Here is a 19662-nt window from a genome sequence, read left to right on the forward strand (position 1 = left end):
GAGTTTGAGAAATTGTGATGTACAACTCTTTAATCAGTAAAACTTTTAGAATCTCTTTTGACTCCATTTTATGGTTCCTCATCATTTCTAGAACATAGAAACATGTAACTACAAATCAACAACGACTTGGGTTGGGAAAACAACCCCTGTCTCACACATTTTGGGGACTTGTGTTTGGGGAGGATGGCAGAACAGAATGGGCACAATGCTGCATGGTGTTACAAGTGTGGGGACCCTTCACCATTGTCACTGAACTTAAAATGTCAAAGCCAAGAAGTGGACATAGCTTTAAGATTTTTTTCTTGTAAATCACCCTTAAAATTTTCCGTTTGGGCAACTTTTCAGTCAATTTTTTCATAAGGAAGAAAATGTAGACCTTTTTCTTGTTTCCTTCAGTGGTTTTCTTAGAGCAGGGGTCAGCAAACTAGCCTGCTGCCTGGTTTGTGTAAATAAAGCTTTATTGGAATACAGCTGTGTTCATTCATTGAATATTATCTATGATTGCTTTTGCAGTGCAAAGGCAGAGTTTTGCTAGCAACCATATGTTCCACAAAATCTTTCCAGCCTTTTATAGAAAAAATTGTATGCCTCTGACCTAGATGAGTAGTATTCTGAATAATCTGGAGAGCTGATAAAAAGCCTTCTGGTATTGATTTTTTAGCCTTCTTTAAGATATGTCACTTATAGAGCCAGGGATTTAGCTCAGCAGTTTGGTGGCCTGCCTTGCAAGTGCAAGGACCCGAGTTCAATCCCCGGTACCAAAAAAAAAAGATTTGTCACTTACAAATCACTAATATTTTGCTCTTTGAAGTACACCAGATTGACGGGGGAGTTGCTTATCAAATGGAAAATAGTGTGTGCTTTAAGATGACCTACTTAAGTATATAAAGCAACCAATGTATGGGTTTTTAAATTATCATTTTCCTTGTTTTCCTTGCCAAGTTCTAAAGTAAAGCGCATTTTAGTATTTGTGGAGGTTGATGTTAAGAGCACAGAGGTACTTGTCACTGAACAGCGCCTTTGATGTGGATTTTCTTCAATTTTTTATGATTGTACTCCCAAGACTTCATAAACCTCAGATCACTATATATTGGTTTGCTGGAAATATTACGGTTTGTATTCTTGGAATCTCTAAAGCAGCAGTACAAGAGATTTTACTACAGATGGAACTTATCTTTAAAACCTTTTAGTTGCAAGTGTTTAGAAGCATGTTCTGTTTGGAGATTTGTTAGTCTTAAGAGATTTGACTTAACAAGCTGCATCCTGTCAGTAAAGTTGGGTAATTTCCATTGTTGGCCCATTCTGGGAATGGAGAGACAAAACACACCTGCTCTGCATGACTTAAAGCAAATATAAGGAAGTTAGCATGAAATCTGGATGAGAGAGATATGATTCATTCTGTAAGAATGGCCAGCTGGCAAGATTTCTTCCTGAGTTGGAGAACTAGAGCAACACCAGAGCTGTGATCATTATTGGCAACGTGACATGAAGTAAAGTAACTTCTTATCAATAATTAAAAACTGATTTTTATTGCTTTAAAAAAGCATAGGTGCACCAAGGCTGTGCCAAAAGTAAGTTTTTTATGCCAGTACCCTTGACAGATCTCTGGGCCTCTCTTGTTCTCCTCGGACCACTTGTTTTTTCCGTTTGTGGCTTGTTGCGCTTCTTTGGATGGTGAGCCAGCCTCTGTCTGTAGTAGGGTGATTTGCATTTCTGCATACTAAAGCACACATAGCATCTTGTTAGCATTCAGCAGGCGCTGCTGCTAGGCTTGCTTAGCTGGTGCTTTGGTTTTCGATAGTAATTGCAGAAAAATGTTTTCCATCTAAGGGAGAGTGTCACACTTAATAAGCACCCACTTAAGACATCACAGCAAAACTGTAGGCCTTGTCATCGCACTTGCCCTCCCACATCTTCATTCCGTGATCCTGGGCCAGTTTTACAACACTAGTTTTTGAGGGCCTGAGGCACAAACCTTGGTTGATAGAACCTTTTCTTTTTTACAGATGTTCAGGCAGTTGCTTATGAGGAACCAAAACACTGGTGCTCCATTGTCTACTATGAGCTCAATAACCGTGTGGGTGAAGCGTTCCACGCCTCCTCCACAAGTGTGTTGGTGGACGGCTTCACCGATCCTTCCAACAATAAGAACCGTTTCTGCCTTGGGCTGCTCTCCAACGTTAACCGGAATTCCACAATCGAAAACACCAGGCGGCACATTGGGAAAGGTGAGCCTGCGCTCTGACCCCTGTGGGGTCGTTCATCAGTTGTGTCCTTCTTCCCCTGGAGGTAACTCAGTCATTCCTGTGACCAACTGGCATTGCAAAGAGCAGGTAACATTCAGTTGGTACCATGTGGATACATTTTCACATTTGTACTGTTTGGAAATTCTTCCAGTCAGTAATTTTTATGATATCCCCTTTTTATGATGTCTTATGATATCGAATTAGCTGAAAGTGTGATTTGTTATTTGGGGGGCAGTATTCTATCTTATGTTTTTCTGCAGAAGAGTCTCTTTGGTAGATTCAATTATTTAGTAGTGGATGAGTGATACAATTTTGTATCTTTTACTTGTATTATAAGATTAAACAACCCACAATGAATATATTTATTATGTATGGCAAACATATACTAATAAATCTCATTTTATTAAGGAAATGACTAAATGTATTGACTGTTGCTCAGTGCCTGATTTTCCTTGTGGAATGAGGGACCTATGTACGTGAAGGAGGGCAAAAGATAAATATTGTGGAGATAAATGGAGATATCGGTGGGCAGTCATAATTTTAATAATGCAAGTATGTTTATATTCTCATATATACTGTTATGTCTGTGTAAACCTATGTGTATATGTGTCTAAATATGTACTTTCTGATCTGTCTGCTGGATGCACCAAGAAGCAAAGACACTTACCAGTAAAAGGCACATCTTGTATCTAGATCATCAGTTCTGCTGATGCCATTTCCCTTGAAGAGGAACCAGGGCTCTTTAGAGAAATGACTGGCTCCAAGGCTGGGTCAAGATGAGCTTGGAAAATCTTATTATGGCAGAAAGTAAAGCAAACACTTGTATACATGACGGAGCATGTCACAGGAGCCGGCCTAGAGGGGCTTCCCCCATGTGGCTCTCAGTTTGAACACAAAATAGTCATCCTCTGGTATCCATGGGGGATGTGCTCAGGATCCTGAATAAATAAGTATACCCTCCCATATGTTTTATATTCTCTCTAGGTGAGTTACATCTAACACAGTGTAAATGCTCTCTGTTATCTGTAAATAAGAGTTGTATTGTTTGGTTAGGGAATCACAACAAAGTAGAAAAGTCTATATGTGTCTGGTATAGATTCTGGTATTTTTCTGAGAATGATTGAATCTGTGGATTCGTAATCTTCAGATATCATGGGGCAACTATAATTAAGTGCAGTTAATGAAAATAATATAAATTAAGTAATGAATTTTAATTCATTTAAAAAATCCTAATTCACATGTGCATAACAAGAATAAATAGATAAATAAGTGAATTGAGAAGACCCATTGATAAATGTAGAGTGAGTTGTAGAGAACTAGCATTTTGCAGCCAACATAATAAGGAATCAAGCAAGAATTGTCAGTGAATGTTAAATATATATGAACTTTTTAAAATTATAAGCATCAGGATACTTGCATGGCTTTAGGTATTTCCCCACAAACTGCCTATTAGATACAGGGACACTAAAAAGCCATAATTACATAGTGGAGAAGTCGTATAATTTGTAATTGTATAATTGACCCCTGTCTTGACTGTGGATCAAGCTTATCGCTGCTGATGAGAGACAAATGTAAATCATTCATCTCCAGATGTGATACCCAGGGAAGGCCCGAGCATCGTCTGTGTAGAATGCCAGCTGGGAATGCAAATCTCAGCCTGTCCTGAGGAAACTTCAGATAAACCCCAGATGGGGAACATTCTGTTTTAAAAAGTGAGGAGTAGCTGCATCTGTCAAAAGACAGAGATGTAGCAGTGTTTCAGAATAAAATGAGCTGGACATGATCCTGTACCAGACAGGGAACAAATACTATAAAGGACATTATTGAGTCAGCAGGCGAAACTGGAATATTAACGTTAGATAAAAATGTTATGTCAACGTTAAAGTGCTGACAATGCTATCTACTGTGGCTTGTAAGAAGCTATTTTACATAATTCTTAGAAAATACACACTTTCACAGTTGGGTATATCAGGGTAAAGAACTGTGATGAAGTAGTTGAGAAAGATTACACACACACACACACACAGGCACTGAAACAGTTTTAGGAAGACCATAAGATTTGATATATACAGTGGTGTCTCAGTTTACGAACTTAATTTGCTTTATGATTTTGGGGAAAGTGGCTGTGTTAGGTTTGTGTGGGGAAGATGGCCGTGGCTTGGCACTCAATGTGGAATATGTGAACAGAAACAAAATTGTGCCCAACCCTTTAGTTTAAAAACCAAATTATTTGCAAACAGAAGCGTTCATTAACCAACATTGTATATATACACATGTTTTTTTCTCTACATATAAAGTAATGATTTACTCACCACCTGTCTGGATCTGTCACACAATCCTGTGTCAGAATGCATACAGGTGTGTGTGTGTGTACACGTTGGGGAAGGGGTGTGCAAATGACAAAGCACATGAAGTAAATTGTCGCAGTGGATGAATCTGGATGATGGCATACAAGTGCTTATTCTTTTTCTTTGTTCTATTTTAATTTTTTCCTGCAAGTTTAAAATTATTTATTTTTGGAATAAAAGGTTTTTTTTAAATGATCTATGAAATCTATAGTAGTGAGCCAGATCGCAAGGTTTTAATAGATGCTTAAAATTTTAACATTTAATTTTAGGAGTGGAGGGAGACCCGATAGCTCTTAAAGCGGTAATTGGTATTTTCTTACTATGATTAAAGGAAACAAACCCTAAACAACACATTTAGTCATGAAATACTAAAGTCAGGTTCATAAATACCTTTCTGTAGTTTTTAAACCCCTGAAATTATATTTAGGTACAATTTTGCATTTGAAATAGAAGGACTTATTTTTCAGTAAATTGTAAAGTGACTATTCCCCGACAGTAGTAAAAAGCCATTGTACAATTTCCTCTTAGCAAAGTAGAAAATTAGGATTCTGGAAATGCTGTAACTTATAATTGTTCCAGATGCCCTGGAATAGTGTACGCAAATGTAGAAATAGAGATAATGAAAATAAGCCAGGATTATCATTATTTGCAGATGACAGGATTGGTTGATAATATTCTTGGGATCAGTTCTTGAAGTGAAATTAAAAGACCAAAAGCTCTCGATATATTTTGCCAGTTTGCTTTCCAGAAAGCTCCTAATAATTTTCACACCTAGCAGAAGTGTACAAGTGCCTCTGATTTCACCCATACCAGTATCATGGATGAGCAGCGTGTATTCATTGTCATTGTTTATCCAGAAGCTGCCAAAGAATCTGTTTTGTTGTTGTTTTTCAGACAGAGTCTGGCCTTGAACTCACAGTGATCCTCCTCCCTCAGCTTCCCAACCGCTGGGAATACGGGCATGTGCCCTCATGCCTGGCAAAGAATCCATTTTTGAAAAAATTATGTTAGTTGCCCTTAATCTGGCAGTAACAATTTAGAAAATGTAACAGGATGGGGTGAGGGGATTGTGTTTATAATAGCAACAGGAAACAGATTTCTAGGAATAAATCTAAACCTGCAATACGTGAGAATTACATAAAGGAAATCTAATATACTGAGAGAAAAAGAAAATTTGAAAAAAAAAGTCAGTCTGGCTTCCTTCAAAGGAAGGCTTAATACTGTAAAAGCATTTTAAGATATTTGTCCTAATTTAATTTTTAATTTAAAGCAAACTATAACTTTTTGTAATTTGAGTAATATATTAATGTATTCTGAGTATTGGATGAATAAAAAAGTGAGAATAGTTCAGATTTTTTAATGAATGAGTAAAAACAATTCCTGATACTGGGGTTGATAAAACATTGTAAAAACTACAAATAAACCAGTGTGTTGACAAAGCAATAGATTAAATTAAACTCAAACTGTACTGTATATAAAAATTTAATGTTGTTAAATGAAACATAAAAACCCAGTAGAATCTTCTAATGGTCCTACAGTAACAAAAGTTGGCTTTTGGAAGGCTGAGGGGAAGAAACCTTGACCACATATATAGGCATTGATGAATATTTTTTAAAAGATGAAAAGGTAGAAGAAAATAGATTTGATCAAAGAGGTAGAAATGTTTTAAAGATATAAGGCAATAGGAAAGATCATAAGAGATTTGAATAAAGGATTTCAGACTTCTCTAGATTAAAAAGTGTATATCATGAACAAAATTAAGACAAAGGACTAACAGGTAAACAAGAAAAACAAGAAAAAAGATATTTATATCCTGCTTATATGCACAGCTTATAAAAAAATGACAAATACAGAACCCCAGTGGGATAACCAGGTAAGAAGCACAGTGAATTCATAGCAGAAACAGGTGGCTAATAAATTAGGAGAGCACATCCAGCCTAAAGCATTCGTATGTATTTTTGAACTATAAATGAAGGGAATTTTACTCTCGTTTAAGCTCAGATTCGGTACTGGCGTGGGCCGAGTGAGAAGAGCACCCACATGCTGCCCGTGAGGGTGTACAGTGCTAATGCATTCGGGAAAGCCATTTGGCAAAGTGAATCAAAGGCCTTCAACCCAGTGATTTAACTTCCAGGAATGTCTCTCGTGAGGGTATTATTTAAAAATCATCCAGGGACATTTATCACGTCATTGTTATAACAACAGAAAATTAGTGTCAACACAATGGTCTGCTAATGGGAAAATTGTTAAGTAAGTTGTCCTGTCCATACCAGCACACATGTGTTTGTGTTTGCAAAGAGATGGTGTGATACCCAAACTGAATGCAGTGTTTCAAACTATTAATGGTTAATATCTCTGCGTTACTGACAGAGGGATAATATTTTCTGCTTCTTTATATTTTTACTTTAAATTTTTCTAAAGTGAAAGTTTATGATCATGGAAGAACTCTTTTATCTCAGTTCTCCCCGTGTCAGGCTGAAAAATGGGTATCTACCTCAGTAGCTGTTTAATTGTTACTGAAGTGTTAACCCTTGCGTGTATAATTGTTCACCACACATAGTATTCCATAGGAGATAATTCTTTCAGTCTTGACTGTGGCAGGGCAGTTACCTGCAAGGAGTATGCTTTAAAGCCACATGTGGAATATGTCACTGTACGCTGAGTGGCCCATGTTAATCTGCTGTAGTGGGGTAGGGCTTTGTCAGGGGAGTTTTCTGTGTTCCTCTTAAAGGCTAGGCCAGATGAAATCACCTGCACTCCTGGAACTCCGTGTTTCGCAGGAAGTCTGCAGCAGCTGTTAGTTTGGTGAGCTCTTAACTTTACTCATGAAGGCTTTTTTATAATGTTGACACTTTTTTGTTGCTAGACCTAGTGTCTTAACAGCTCCTAGTAATACTTCTTCCACTTCTGGTTTCCTCTCCAGGTTTCTTGATCTTCCCTACTCTAAAATTTTGCAAGCAGTTTAGATGCAGAATGAATGTAAGACACTTACATGGTGACTACATGTAGGATCCCACAGTAAAGTCCAGGTTTTATTGTCTGATATTTTTAGAGCGAGAAAACACTTTCAACCATGGCCAAGTAAGGTATCAAATCCTTACCAAAACCAAATTGTTGTATTTTAGGGTTTTTTTTGGTGGGTTTGCATCTTTTTTTGTGGGGGGTATCCTGGAGATTGAACCCAGGTCCTTCACATTGAATGCGGCTGTTTTTTTAATTTTATATTTTTTATTTTGAGTTAAGAATCTCATCAAGTGAGGTTCTCTAAGCTGGGCTTGAGTGAACAATCCTTCTTCCTCACCCTCCTAGAGCAGTGGAATTATAGGTGTATACTACTACACCCAGCTGAAATTGTTACACTCGACTTATTCTTTCCTAGAAACCTCTCAGACATACTTGTGACACGTGGATGTTATACTAGGATTTCATCCATTGTGTAGGACTCACAGAACATCTAACCAGAGTTTAAGTCCATACAAATGTATACTTCTGTGTTACAGTTGCACAGGTGCCTTTCAACTATAAAAGAACGATATGCTCTGTCTTCCTACAGGCGTTCATCTCTATTATGTTGGAGGGGAGGTGTATGCCGAATGCCTCAGTGACAGTAGCATCTTCGTGCAAAGTCGGAACTGCAACTACCATCACGGATTTCATCCCACTACTGTCTGCAAAATCCCTAGTGGATGTAGTTTAAAAATCTTTAACAACCAAGAATTTGCTCAGTTATTGGCACAGTCTGTGAACCATGGTTTCGAAACAGTCTATGAGCTCACAAAAATGTGCACTATTCGCATGAGTTTTGTGAAGGTAAGTGAACTTAGGCTTCTCTAGTGTGGTCTTGACACATTTTGCTGTGCTTTCTCGTATATATATATATATAACTTTATATCCTCTTGTTACTATGTCCATTGATTACCTAGGGATTTTAAAACTTTAACAAGAATGTCAGTTACTAGGGGAATATCATTGGAACATCATACTGATACTTGTGCAAAGTATCAGTAGCAGTAGCTTTTAGTAATCTTTATTCAGATAGCACTGTTTTAGCTATTATGATACTATTAGAATATATTATGTATTTAAACTATGGTTTCAATATATGGTTGTTTTAGAACAGTTGAATAATAAATGCATCTTCCTTTTCATTCTTTGATTTTAGTGGGACTTTCATGACAATAACACTTGCTGATTTTGATTTCAACAGTAAGCAAGTGATCTCTTTGTAAAAATAAAAGTCTGTATCATTGCAAATTAATTTTTGGCTGCTTAGTCTCTTTTTTAATTGTTTCTAGTAAATTTCATGTTTTTAACACCATTCACAAGTTAGTAGGATATTGCCTAAAAATATAGATGCCTTGTAAGCTCTAAGAGTAAATGGTGAGGGTTAAGGATGGAACAGGTTGAAGACATTGTTTATAGTAATGGAACTCTTTGCTGTCTTTGTCTCTGAAATCCGAAGGTTTTTAAGGAGCCACTGAACTCTTAAAATCTTTTAAATACCTGATTAGATTTCATGAGTTGGTGACTTGTCCTAAGAAGTTGTCTCTGAATGCTCAAAGATAAATTATCATCCTCTGCTACTCTGAGAAACAGAACTAATTACATACTTGGGTGAGGCAGTCAGCTTTTTTGTTCTCTTCAGAAGCTCACCTAACTTGTTGTTAAACCTGTTTTGTAATGCATTTATTACTGAAGATAATTTTGGAACCTTAGTTAATTATCCTCTAGATCAAAGGTATCCTTCCCTGAATATGACTTTTTTTCCACTTCTTTGAATCATCTTAGCAGATTCTCAGTATGTTCTCTTACTGCTTCTTTTCTCAAAATGTAATTCAACATTTCTCTGCAGCTGAGTCTGGTACCTCTTAAACGTTCTTAGGATTTTTTTTTTAACCCCTTGAAGAGGTTGACCTATATGCCCATGTATACATGAGACTATAAATACTTTTCTTACTCATCTTTAACATTCACTGTTTCATTTTTGACTGAGCATTTTGGCTCAGATGATTTTTAAAGTGAGTATAATGAGTTGCCAGAAGCGTTTTTCCTTTGTATTATCTTGGAGGAAAGAACAGCACTAGAGAATTGGGATGTGCAGCTTCTAGTTCTCTCTGCCGCTTGGGCAGTGTGTTTAAGGTGCGGGGCTCTTCTCTGGGCCTTAGTTCTGCGTGGGGTTGGTGGAGTTGGGACCATGGCAGGTGTTCCTAAGATCCGCTGATGAGTCTTACTGAAGGACCACTCTAGAAGAATTTGACTCTAAGGCCTAGCGTAGCTTTCTCCCAAGATTCATTTCATGTTGATTACCCAATCAATTTTAACAATTTTACTTTTGTACTGTATTGATATTTTACTTTAACACAAGTAAAAGCCACCTTAACACTAATAAAGAGTACTTGTAATGCACTAGCGTGGAAAGTTATGCAAGATATAATGGACATAGCTGGGAAGCTGGATTTAGGGAGTTGAAGATAGATCTCATTAAAAAAACTCTTGCCAACAGGGTAAAGGATTATCATATATTAACAATAAAACAAGTGCACACTGTTTTTACAACATTGATCATACTTTATCCTCTGTGTACTTTATCCTTTCCCGCTCGACACCTTGGAGAAATGATACAGAAGATTTTACTAATATTACTAATATTGTTAATACTAATGTTACTAATAGGCAATTTTATATTATTTTTATGATGATCATTTTTGGGCGTTGATATGGAAAATATATTTCATACATTTATTTTCACCTTAAGCCCTCCTATGTCCAAAAAAGCCCAAATCAGTTCTGTTAAACAAGTATTTGTAGATCTTCCGCTCTGTAGGGTGACTGTGCTGAATATTGGAGGTCAGAGATCACTAACTCCCTTCAAGAAGCTAACTGGCTAATGGAGATAAACCTACATTAACTTAACAGTTACTGATGTATGTACAGTGTTATATACATACATCACAGCTTCTTCCAGAAAGTTCTCATACTCACAAGCTTTATATCTTTGCAGTAGAAAAATTACTTTTCTCTCTTTGATAGTGGATTTAGCAGTACTTAGATGGATCCGCCAGGTTTTGCTTAGAGATTGAAAGATCAAGTGGTTTGTGTTGCCACTGCCTCAGTCAAGTTGACTGCTTGAATAGGGAAGAAACAACGTCTATCTGTAAGCCTCTCCTTTTGCTGATAATAAAGTGAGAATTTAATAATAGTATAATGGGAAATAAATATGTAAGTTAAAAATATCTTCATTAAAATAACTTTATAATATATTTTAAAACATTCACACTTTAATTTCCTAAGACGAATTCTTAATCTGGAATCCATGGCCGGACTTTGGATGGCCAGCACACAGGTATCCCTTGAGATTGTTTGCTAAATTACATGCTTGCGTGTGTGTACATTTCTTGTGGGAGAAGTTCAAAGCTTTAATCAGCTTCTGACTATGCGAACACTTTTTCCTTAATAAATCAAACCACCAAGTTAAATAAGTTTAATGACCCTTGCTATGTTATTTCTAGGGCTGGGGAGCAGAATACCACCGCCAGGATGTTACCAGCACCCCCTGCTGGATTGAGATACACCTGCACGGCCCACTCCAATGGCTGGATAAAGTTCTCACCCAGATGGGTTCACCTCATAATCCTATTTCATCGGTGTCTTAAATGGCCTCAGGCTTCTGCGGTTTGAAGACTATTGAGCCTTGCATGTACTTGAAGGATGGATCAGTCAGACACAATGGAGAGCTGACAAAGGAGCCTCGATAATACTTGACCTCTGTGACCAACTGTTGGATTCAGAAATTTTAAAACCTTGGTAACATACTGTTGATATCAAGAACCTGTTTAGTTTACATTGTAACATTCTGTTGTAAAATCAACTAAAATGCAGACTTTTAGCAGGACATTGTGTATAGTTAAGAGATGGCCAAGCCAAGGACAAATTATCTATTAGAAAAATGGTCCTAAGAGATGCTTTTGTGTTTGGCACTTTAAGGCCATCATTTGGCGGTTTAGCATTAATAGTCTTTCTGAAGTGTGTTTTTATCAGTTTTAGAGCCCATGTTGAAATTTTTCATAATATTTTAAAACTATTTGTTGAGTAATGGTTTTGTTTTTTAAGTAAAGGTTAATCTTTATGATATACATAGTAATCTTTCTAAAATTGTATGCTGACCATACTGCTGTCAGAATAATGTTAGGCATATGCTCTTTGCTAAATATGTATGTACAGAATATTTGGAAGTTAAGAATTGATTAGACTAGTGAATTTAGGAATATTTGAGGAGGGTGGGGGAGAGGGAAATGACAACTGCAAATATAGAACATGCTGTAAAACTTCAGTTTGTTGCCTTAAAGAAGCAAACTGATGTCTGAATTTTGCTGTGTTTCAAATTTTTTTAGAGATTTTTATCCTACATCTTTTTCTTGTTTTGTCGGCATTCTTCTAGCCCATCCTCTCCAAAAAGTAGTTATACAGCTGGTTAATTCATATAACGGTGAGAGCAAGTGAGTAATTCCTGCCATACTGAAATTGACTGTGTATTTAAAAACCAATCATATGGAGTGCTTGAATTTAACAAGCAGTTTTTATGGAGTTTACAGAAATAGGCTTTAATTTTCAAGTGAATTGTTTGCCAAACAGAGTAACTGTTAAATACTTGGAGGATTTAAAAAGCATCCCTATTTAAACTTGTTTCAAACTTTTTAAATTTTTTTGTACTATGTTTGGTTCTTTTCTTCTGTTAATCTTTTATATTCACTTAATGCTCTCGTACATGAGTACTTTTATTCCAAAAGTAGTGGGTTTTCTCTACTGGAAATTTTAAATAAACCTGTCATTATTGCTTACTTTGATTAAAAATTTGTTACTTCCTTTCTTTGTATATTAGATTTAAGGATCAGTAAGATTTACCACTCTTTTGAGTTTTTTTTATCAGATACTCCCTGCCAAACAAAACAAGCTCAATTATTAGAGCAATGGGGAGCTTGAATTGTGAAGGGAGCAACAGCCACTAAATTAGAAGAGGAAGGACATGTAGACTTGAAAAATTAACTTTTAAAAATAGTAAAATCTAAATGTATAAGCCTTTGAATATGAGGAAATACAACAGCAGCAATTATTAATAGGTACCATTCAGTCAGCCAAAAGAACAAATTTCTATTTTTCGTATGAGAAATAGAGATGACCAAGGAAGAGAAAGTAACTTCTGTCATTTTCTTATGATTGGGATGATCCAGCACTGTCCCCAGGCAAGGAGTGTGGGGGTCTGCCCAGGTGTAACATAGATTGTGAGGACGCTTGCATTCTGGCCAAAATGATGCCACCCTTCTCCTTTACACGTTTATATACTTTTCCTGGAATGTATAGAAGCCTTAACATTTAAGGATTCTTTTCCTCTCCCCGCCATTTTTTAAACCCTAAAATATAGCATCTTGCTGTTTCCCCTATAAATGTACAATGTTTATTCTCCAAGTCATGACCATGCAAAACTCTCTGCTAAGTTTATTGTTGTCTCCAAACATGGTACAAGTAGAGAAAGCCTGGGCCAGAATATCTACTTTATTATACTTATTACACAAATTCATGCTTGCTTTCTTTTTTTTTTTTTTGGCTGAGTGACTTAAGTTCTGTGAACCTATTTTCTCATTTGTTAAGTGAAGATAATTATGTCCTTACCACAAAATTGAAGAGGTTCATTTGTGTAAAAATATTGTACCTTAGAAATATAACTGCTGTGCAAGTATGCAGGCCACTGTTTTCTTGAACCTTCTCCTGTAGTCTGTGTTTGCTACTTAGTGGTATCGTTACTGGAATAGGTGATCTTAATCAGTGGTGGTGATTGATGATACAATTTTTATTTTTACTTTTTGATGATATAATTTTTAAATTAAAAAATTACTAAAAACTATTAGGCTTACCAGTGAAGTATAGCTGAAAATTGTATAAAAAATACTGAGCTGGGTTAGAATTTCTCACCATTTTCCTGGTGGAAAGCTCTTGTTTGCTTTCCTTGAATTCCTGAGGTTACCTGTTGGGCAGTTAACACAAGTCATTCGTCGTAGCATTGCTGGTAGCCGGCTCTGTCAGGTAAAACAACAGATATCCAGTAAATTGAAACCTACGAGTGGGGACTCCTGGAGTGTGCACCATGGTACAAAGTAGGCTCTTCTTGCTTAAGGGCAGTTATTTGTGGTCTTGGTAAAATCTTAGTCAAGACCATTATCATCAGCCATAGTCTTTCAGAAATTTTTAATTAAAGGAATGAAAAAAAGCCAAAGCAACTACTTTTTGATTGCTAGGAAAAAAATATCCAGTTCAAACAACAACAAAAAAGTGTGTTTCAGACATGTTTTCTGCCTTTAAGAATCAGTAGCTGGGAGGATTAGAAGTGGAGGACCCTAGTGCCATGCCTCACTCTGTCATTTAATAGAATTTACCTCCAAAGATTTTTTGATACTCTGTACCTGTTTCCTCATCTGTAAATAGAATAAAGCCTACTTACAGTTATCGTGAAGATTAAGCCAGTACATGCAAAGCACTTAGAACTCTTCAGTAACAGCAAAGAAAAGCCTTTGATTCAACAGATATTTAAAGAAGACCTACTCACCTCTCAAGTATTTGAAAAACACAGTGGGAAATCCTGTCTTCAAGAAGCTTACAGGAAAGAAAAAAAAAGGAAGAAACCCAGCAGCTCATGAGTGCCTAGCCCACTGCATCTCTGGCACTCTGCATGGGATTTCCACACATGGCCTCTTTCACCCTCACATGAACATATGAAATACGATTCCATCCACAACTCCTGTGTCAGCTTTCTGTCACTCTTAACAAATATGTGTGCTAATCAACTTATAAAGAGAAAAGGTTTGCTTGGCTCACAGTTTTGGAGGTTCTAGTCCATGCTGGGTCAGACCCATTGATGGAGGCCTCTCGTGGGGGAGGGAGCAGCACATCATAGCAGAAGCTATGCTAACTTCATGACCAGAAAGCAAAGGGGAAATGGGATTAGTATCCCACTTTAAGTATACGCCCCAGTGACCTAACTGCCTCCCACTAGGCCCCACCTCTTGAAGATTTAGCCTCCCAATGGGGCGACCCCAGGGACCAAGCCTTCAACCCAGTGAGCCTTTGAAGTTTGTGTGTGAAATCCTATGGCTTAGAGACTAGTTGCTTCCCCAGATATTACCATGTCCATAGCAATACCCAGAATTAGTCCCCAGAAAGAATGGAAGGCAAGGAGAGATTATAGAAGAGCAGGAGAAGAATATAGTGATTAGACCTTGCCGTCTCAGAGGCAGCTCTGGAATGGAAAGATTCCCCAAAATTCACTGTGAGTAGCAGCAGGGGAGAGAATGGCAGGTCTCTGACAGTCCATTTGCTCACTGCCAGCACAAAGGACCGTGGGCTTGGAATACTGTATTTGGTGTTTCCTGGACTGATACAGTATCAGTAGAGTCATTTAGAACAGTAGGTATTTCTGGAAAGACTTATTTATTGCCTGCATTTTCTTACACTAGCAGAACTTTAGAAAATGACAATATGCTAAATGCATTGCTAATTTACCAGATTCAGATTTTACTACTAGAGATTTCATCTGATACAGAAGATTGGCTATTGGTTGCAAGGATAACGAAAAATTGGGATTGTACAAATTATAATCAGTTTACTGATTATATAGATTACTGCCTTCTTTCTGAGTCTGATAAGTGTATACCAGCTACAGTTTTAAAATGCTTAAGTGGTTTTGAAGGCAGTGGCCCACAAAGTGGGTACAGTAAGGAAACTGCCAACTGCAGTTTCTAGGTACCAAAACTGAAAAATCCCTTTGGAGATTTGGAAGCTCAGTGTTAGCAACAGAAAGTTAGCAACTAGTCCATTGGCTCCAAATGTAGAATGATAAAAGGTGGGGGACTGTTAAATTTAAAAGCTAGGAAGCTGAAAGTCTAACTTGTTCCCCCTTCATCCAAAAAACAGGAGTAGAGCTCTCTTTATCCCTAAACATAGACTGTTTTAAAAAGAGAAAGAAAAATCGCTCGGGAGCTCCTTGTCAGTTTAGGATAGCTGCGATGTGAGAACATGAGCAAGTATTTTCATCTTTCATTGGTCTTGGGTCACGCAGAGACTGAAGAATCGTCACCTGCCCCTCACCTCCGTCCCCAGGTGTGATGATTAACAGCCACATGTGAATCATGCAGACTTGCTTTTTAATGCCAGCTCTACCACTCTCTAGCTGTACCATCTCAGGCAACTCATTCAATGTTTGAACTTCAGTCTCACAAAAATGGAAAAATGAAAAAAACGAATCGTCACTCATAGGTCACTGTGGGCTGCATTGGTGTGATGCACATTTAGTACTTGGCCCGCAGCCATACAGTAAGCACTTAATAGTGGCTTGGCTACAGCAGCGACAAAGACCTCGCGGGCTTCATAAATACAGCCTCGTGAATGCTCAGTAGGGAGAGGCAGTAGCGTTCTCAGTATCCTTCAGATAGAGTACATGATTTGGAAACCTTGTCAGTAATAACTTCTAAAATCTCTGTAACAGCAGTGAGAAGCAGTATGGTGAGAACAGGAGAAAGGAAGGAAGCGGGGAAAAGCAGCTTTACCAAATAATTGTGCTTTTAGGGTGCTTATAAATACTGATTTTCATTTACATTACTTCCTGTGTCGCCGCTCTAATTTGTAGACAAGCTGCTTATCAGGGGTTTTTGCTCCTGCCATTTCTCACCTTAAAATAATTTCTTTACTCCTGGTTTCAGTGATTATTTTACCTGGAATGGGCTCCACACTGATGTCAGGCCGGTGACTCCCTCCCTCGGTCCCATAGAACTGAAGCTGCTTTCAATCTCCGGCCTCTGCTGAAGGGACGTGGCAGTCATCCTTCCCCCCCCCCCTGGGAATTTGCAGTTGTGCATGCCTTCACCATGACCTAGGCCATTCTCTTTCTGTGTAGTTGCACATCCCAAATTCTTGTTTATCCCTTTGTGGGCAAGGATTTATTTTGGTAGTGTAATTTCATCTCCCTTCGTCAGGGCATGGAAGTCTTCTATTCTACTTCTGGACGTGAATGATCTGTAACTGGGTGAACTGGCAGCCGCTTTGCCCTGGGTGTCTGCCTAAGTACACAGCACATTCTACCTTCGCTGTTCATCGTATATTAATAACTCACTTGTATCTAGTAAAATCCATTAATTTATGTCCCTACCAATTTTCCTACCTCACCCCTGGCACTTGCCTAAATATATTTAGAAACAAATTAGCATAGATCCTCTGCAGAGGAAGGAGACATAAGCCAATTTAACACTTACAGGATATAAAGTCCTAATTTAGGCCTAGAGCGCTAAACAAAACACCACTGAGACACTTCTTTGAAGCTAATCCTCACATGACAGTAAAGTGCTTTACATTCAAACTAATGAGTCCAATGCCAGCGAGTCGTGACACTGATCTGTCATTAATGCAGGGGTGTGTTTCTATATTTATTCCAAACTCCAGCTTCTATCACTTCTCCCAGGAGACTGGGAGTAGGATGAAGGAAGGGAGAGAGAGGGAAGGCTTTGCGTCTGAGAGACCTTATCCAAATCCTGGCTCCTGCACTTCCTCCCTGGGAGGTTTCTAGAATGTTCCTCAAATCCTGAGTTTGAATTTTCTCTCTGCAAAATGTGAGACATATTCTTCAAGGATGTTGTGAAGATTAAAAATGATCAAGTGCTATTAACCATACTGTCACCTGAGTTGGTGTCTATTAAAAAGTGCTTGCTGTATTTATGCTTGGTTATGCTGGCACTGTGATTTATTTTTTAACTTCCTTATTTCTATTTGAAAAGTTACTATCACCTTCAAGTTCAAAAACACTAAAATTACATAGTATGAAACTTATGGTTCAATAAAGCTATTAATTTTTTAAATTTAGAAAATAGAATCTATCAAGTCCCTTAGAAAATATGAAAATTTTAAGTTAAAAAAAATTTTTTTTTTGGTATCAGGGATCGAGCTCAGGACCTTGCACTTGCAAGGCAGGCATGGTGCCACTGAGCTAAAAGCTTTGTATTTTCTTTTTACTTTTTGAGAATAATTTATTTTTGTTTTGGTTTGTTTTGGTTTGGTTTTTGTTTTTCTGGTACTGGGGATCAAACTTGGGACCTTGTGCTTGTAAGGCATGTGGCAGAACCACTGAACTAAATGCCGACCCTGAAAATAATTTTTAAATTAAAAATTCCAGTGCCTATGCTGTGGGTAACGAGTAAATATTGCTTAATGAGCTTCGTCTGTCATTTTCCATGAAAATATGACCCCAAGATCTCCTTACAGAATCTAAACATTAATTACTACGTTTGTATTATAAGATGATTATGGTATTCATACACAGCATTGGGAAATTACTTGAAATTCATAAAGAAGTACATTGTCATGCTTTGGTAAATGAGCATAATTAGTTTCAAAATTTTGCTCATAAGTTAAAACTGGTGTCATCAATCATTGAACATTTCTATTAAATTATTGTAAACACTCCCGTCTTAATGGAATAGTTAGTGAGAGTATTTTATTTAATGGTGTTGGGGAACCCTAAGGCTCAGTCCTGACTGCCCTTTTCTCCTCCACCGGCCCTCTCCCCCAAGGTGATCCCCGGTCTCCAGTCCTAGGGCTTTGGATGCCTCCTGTGCACTGGTGATTCGCAGGTGTGTCTGCAGCCAGGGCATCTCCTAAGAGCTTATGAATTTAACCTGACAGCTCCACTCAGGTATTATCTCCAGCGTAACAGGATCAAAACCAAACTCATGATTCCCATGTCACCCATCACCTGCCCCCGTGTTCTTCCCCTTCCAGGACACCCAGTGACTATCATTTATCCAGTTGCTTATGCCAAAAATCTTTTCTCATCCCACATGAAGGTCATCAGTAAATCCTGTCACCTCTGCCTTCAACACAGCCTTAGTCTGTGCCTTTCTTTGTCATCCTTTTTCCTTCCACGCTGGCTGAAGCTACCATTAACTCTAGAGCACTATCACAGCTTCCTGGGTCCTCTTCCTGCCACCGCCCTTGCCCCTGCTACAGTCAGTTTTCCACATGGTGCCCAAAACAGTCTTAAATGCATAAATCAGTTTGTGTTGCTTTCCAGAGTAAAATCTTCCCGTGACTTTCCATGACGCGTTAGAATAAAATCCGGACTCTTACGGCATATAAAGTCCTGCCTCAGTGGCTCTTATCTTAGGAAGGACTTGGAATTTTCTGGAAGACTGTATTATCATAATGGGAAGAGAGCTGCTACTGCTCTTTAGCTGTAGCAGGATAGAGAATACTAGATGTACAGTACTTGTGAGATGGTCCTTCATTCCTCCTATTGATCATTCTCTGAGCCTGGGCCCTTTCTTAATATTACGTGTCACATGAAAAGCACTTACATGGGATTTTTCCAGGAATGCAGTTCCTGTGTCATGCAGAGAGAGAGATAGATGCCTTGTGTGATATTTGCTTGTGTGATAGTATCATTTTGAGTAAGAAAAACCCAGCTGAATTGGATTAGCACACTTCTGGGTGTGGCTGAAGGGGTTTGCTGAAGACTGAAGACCTGCCAAGTGTCACCAACCAAGAGGCTTGGAGCCTGAATGGAATAAAAGGGAAATGAAAAAGGAGGGCTTGCTTCTGCTGGCATCACCTTGGACTTTGTGTCTTGGCTTCCAGCACGGACTTCAGCCTTCCAGTGCAGATCCTTCAGCCTTCTGATGCAGACTCACACCGGACAAAACCGTGAGCTCTGGGCCTTCAGCCTTTGACTGGATCCTTTGGATCTCCAGCATGCAGCGTTTTGCACTTTTCTACACCTGCCTCTGTGGGTGGCTACTGTAAGCAACCTTGTAAATTCTTATATATATATTTATATATCGTGTATTAAATATGTTCTGCTCATGAGCACTGACTGATATAACCTTGTTTTGTTCCAAACTTTATCTAGGAATGTTCACCACTTCAGAACATCAACTCACCTTTAGAAAAGCCATTGGCTGTATCTGAGTCACTGTTGTGATGTACTGTCACACACACACACACACACACACACACACACACACACACACACACAC

The 19662-nt window shown here is 38.1% G+C and overlaps 1 protein-coding gene across 2 annotated transcripts in view; it reads left to right on the plus strand.

Annotated features, from left to right (window-relative positions):
• The window catches only part of Smad1 (SMAD family member 1), a 67667-nt gene extending 55896 nt beyond the window's left edge, over positions 1–11771 (plus strand). For both annotated transcript variants that reach the window (XM_010610941.3, XM_010610940.3), the window contains exons 5-7: positions 2007–2228; positions 8148–8404; positions 11104–11771. In XM_010610941.3, coding sequence (XP_010609243.1) covers positions 2007–2228; positions 8148–8404; positions 11104–11247 — 623 coding nt within the window. In that variant the 3' untranslated portion in view covers positions 11248–11771. The remainder of the gene's footprint in view (positions 1–2006; positions 2229–8147; positions 8405–11103) is intronic.
• The last annotated feature ends 7891 nt before the right edge of the window (positions 11772–19662 follow it).

This window comes from Fukomys damarensis, unplaced genomic scaffold (assembly GCF_012274545.1).
Source record: "Fukomys damarensis isolate Sample0158 unplaced genomic scaffold, DMR_v1.0_HiC HiC_scaffold_38, whole genome shotgun sequence".
NCBI classification, from domain to species: Eukaryota; Metazoa; Chordata; class Mammalia; order Rodentia; family Bathyergidae; genus Fukomys; species Fukomys damarensis.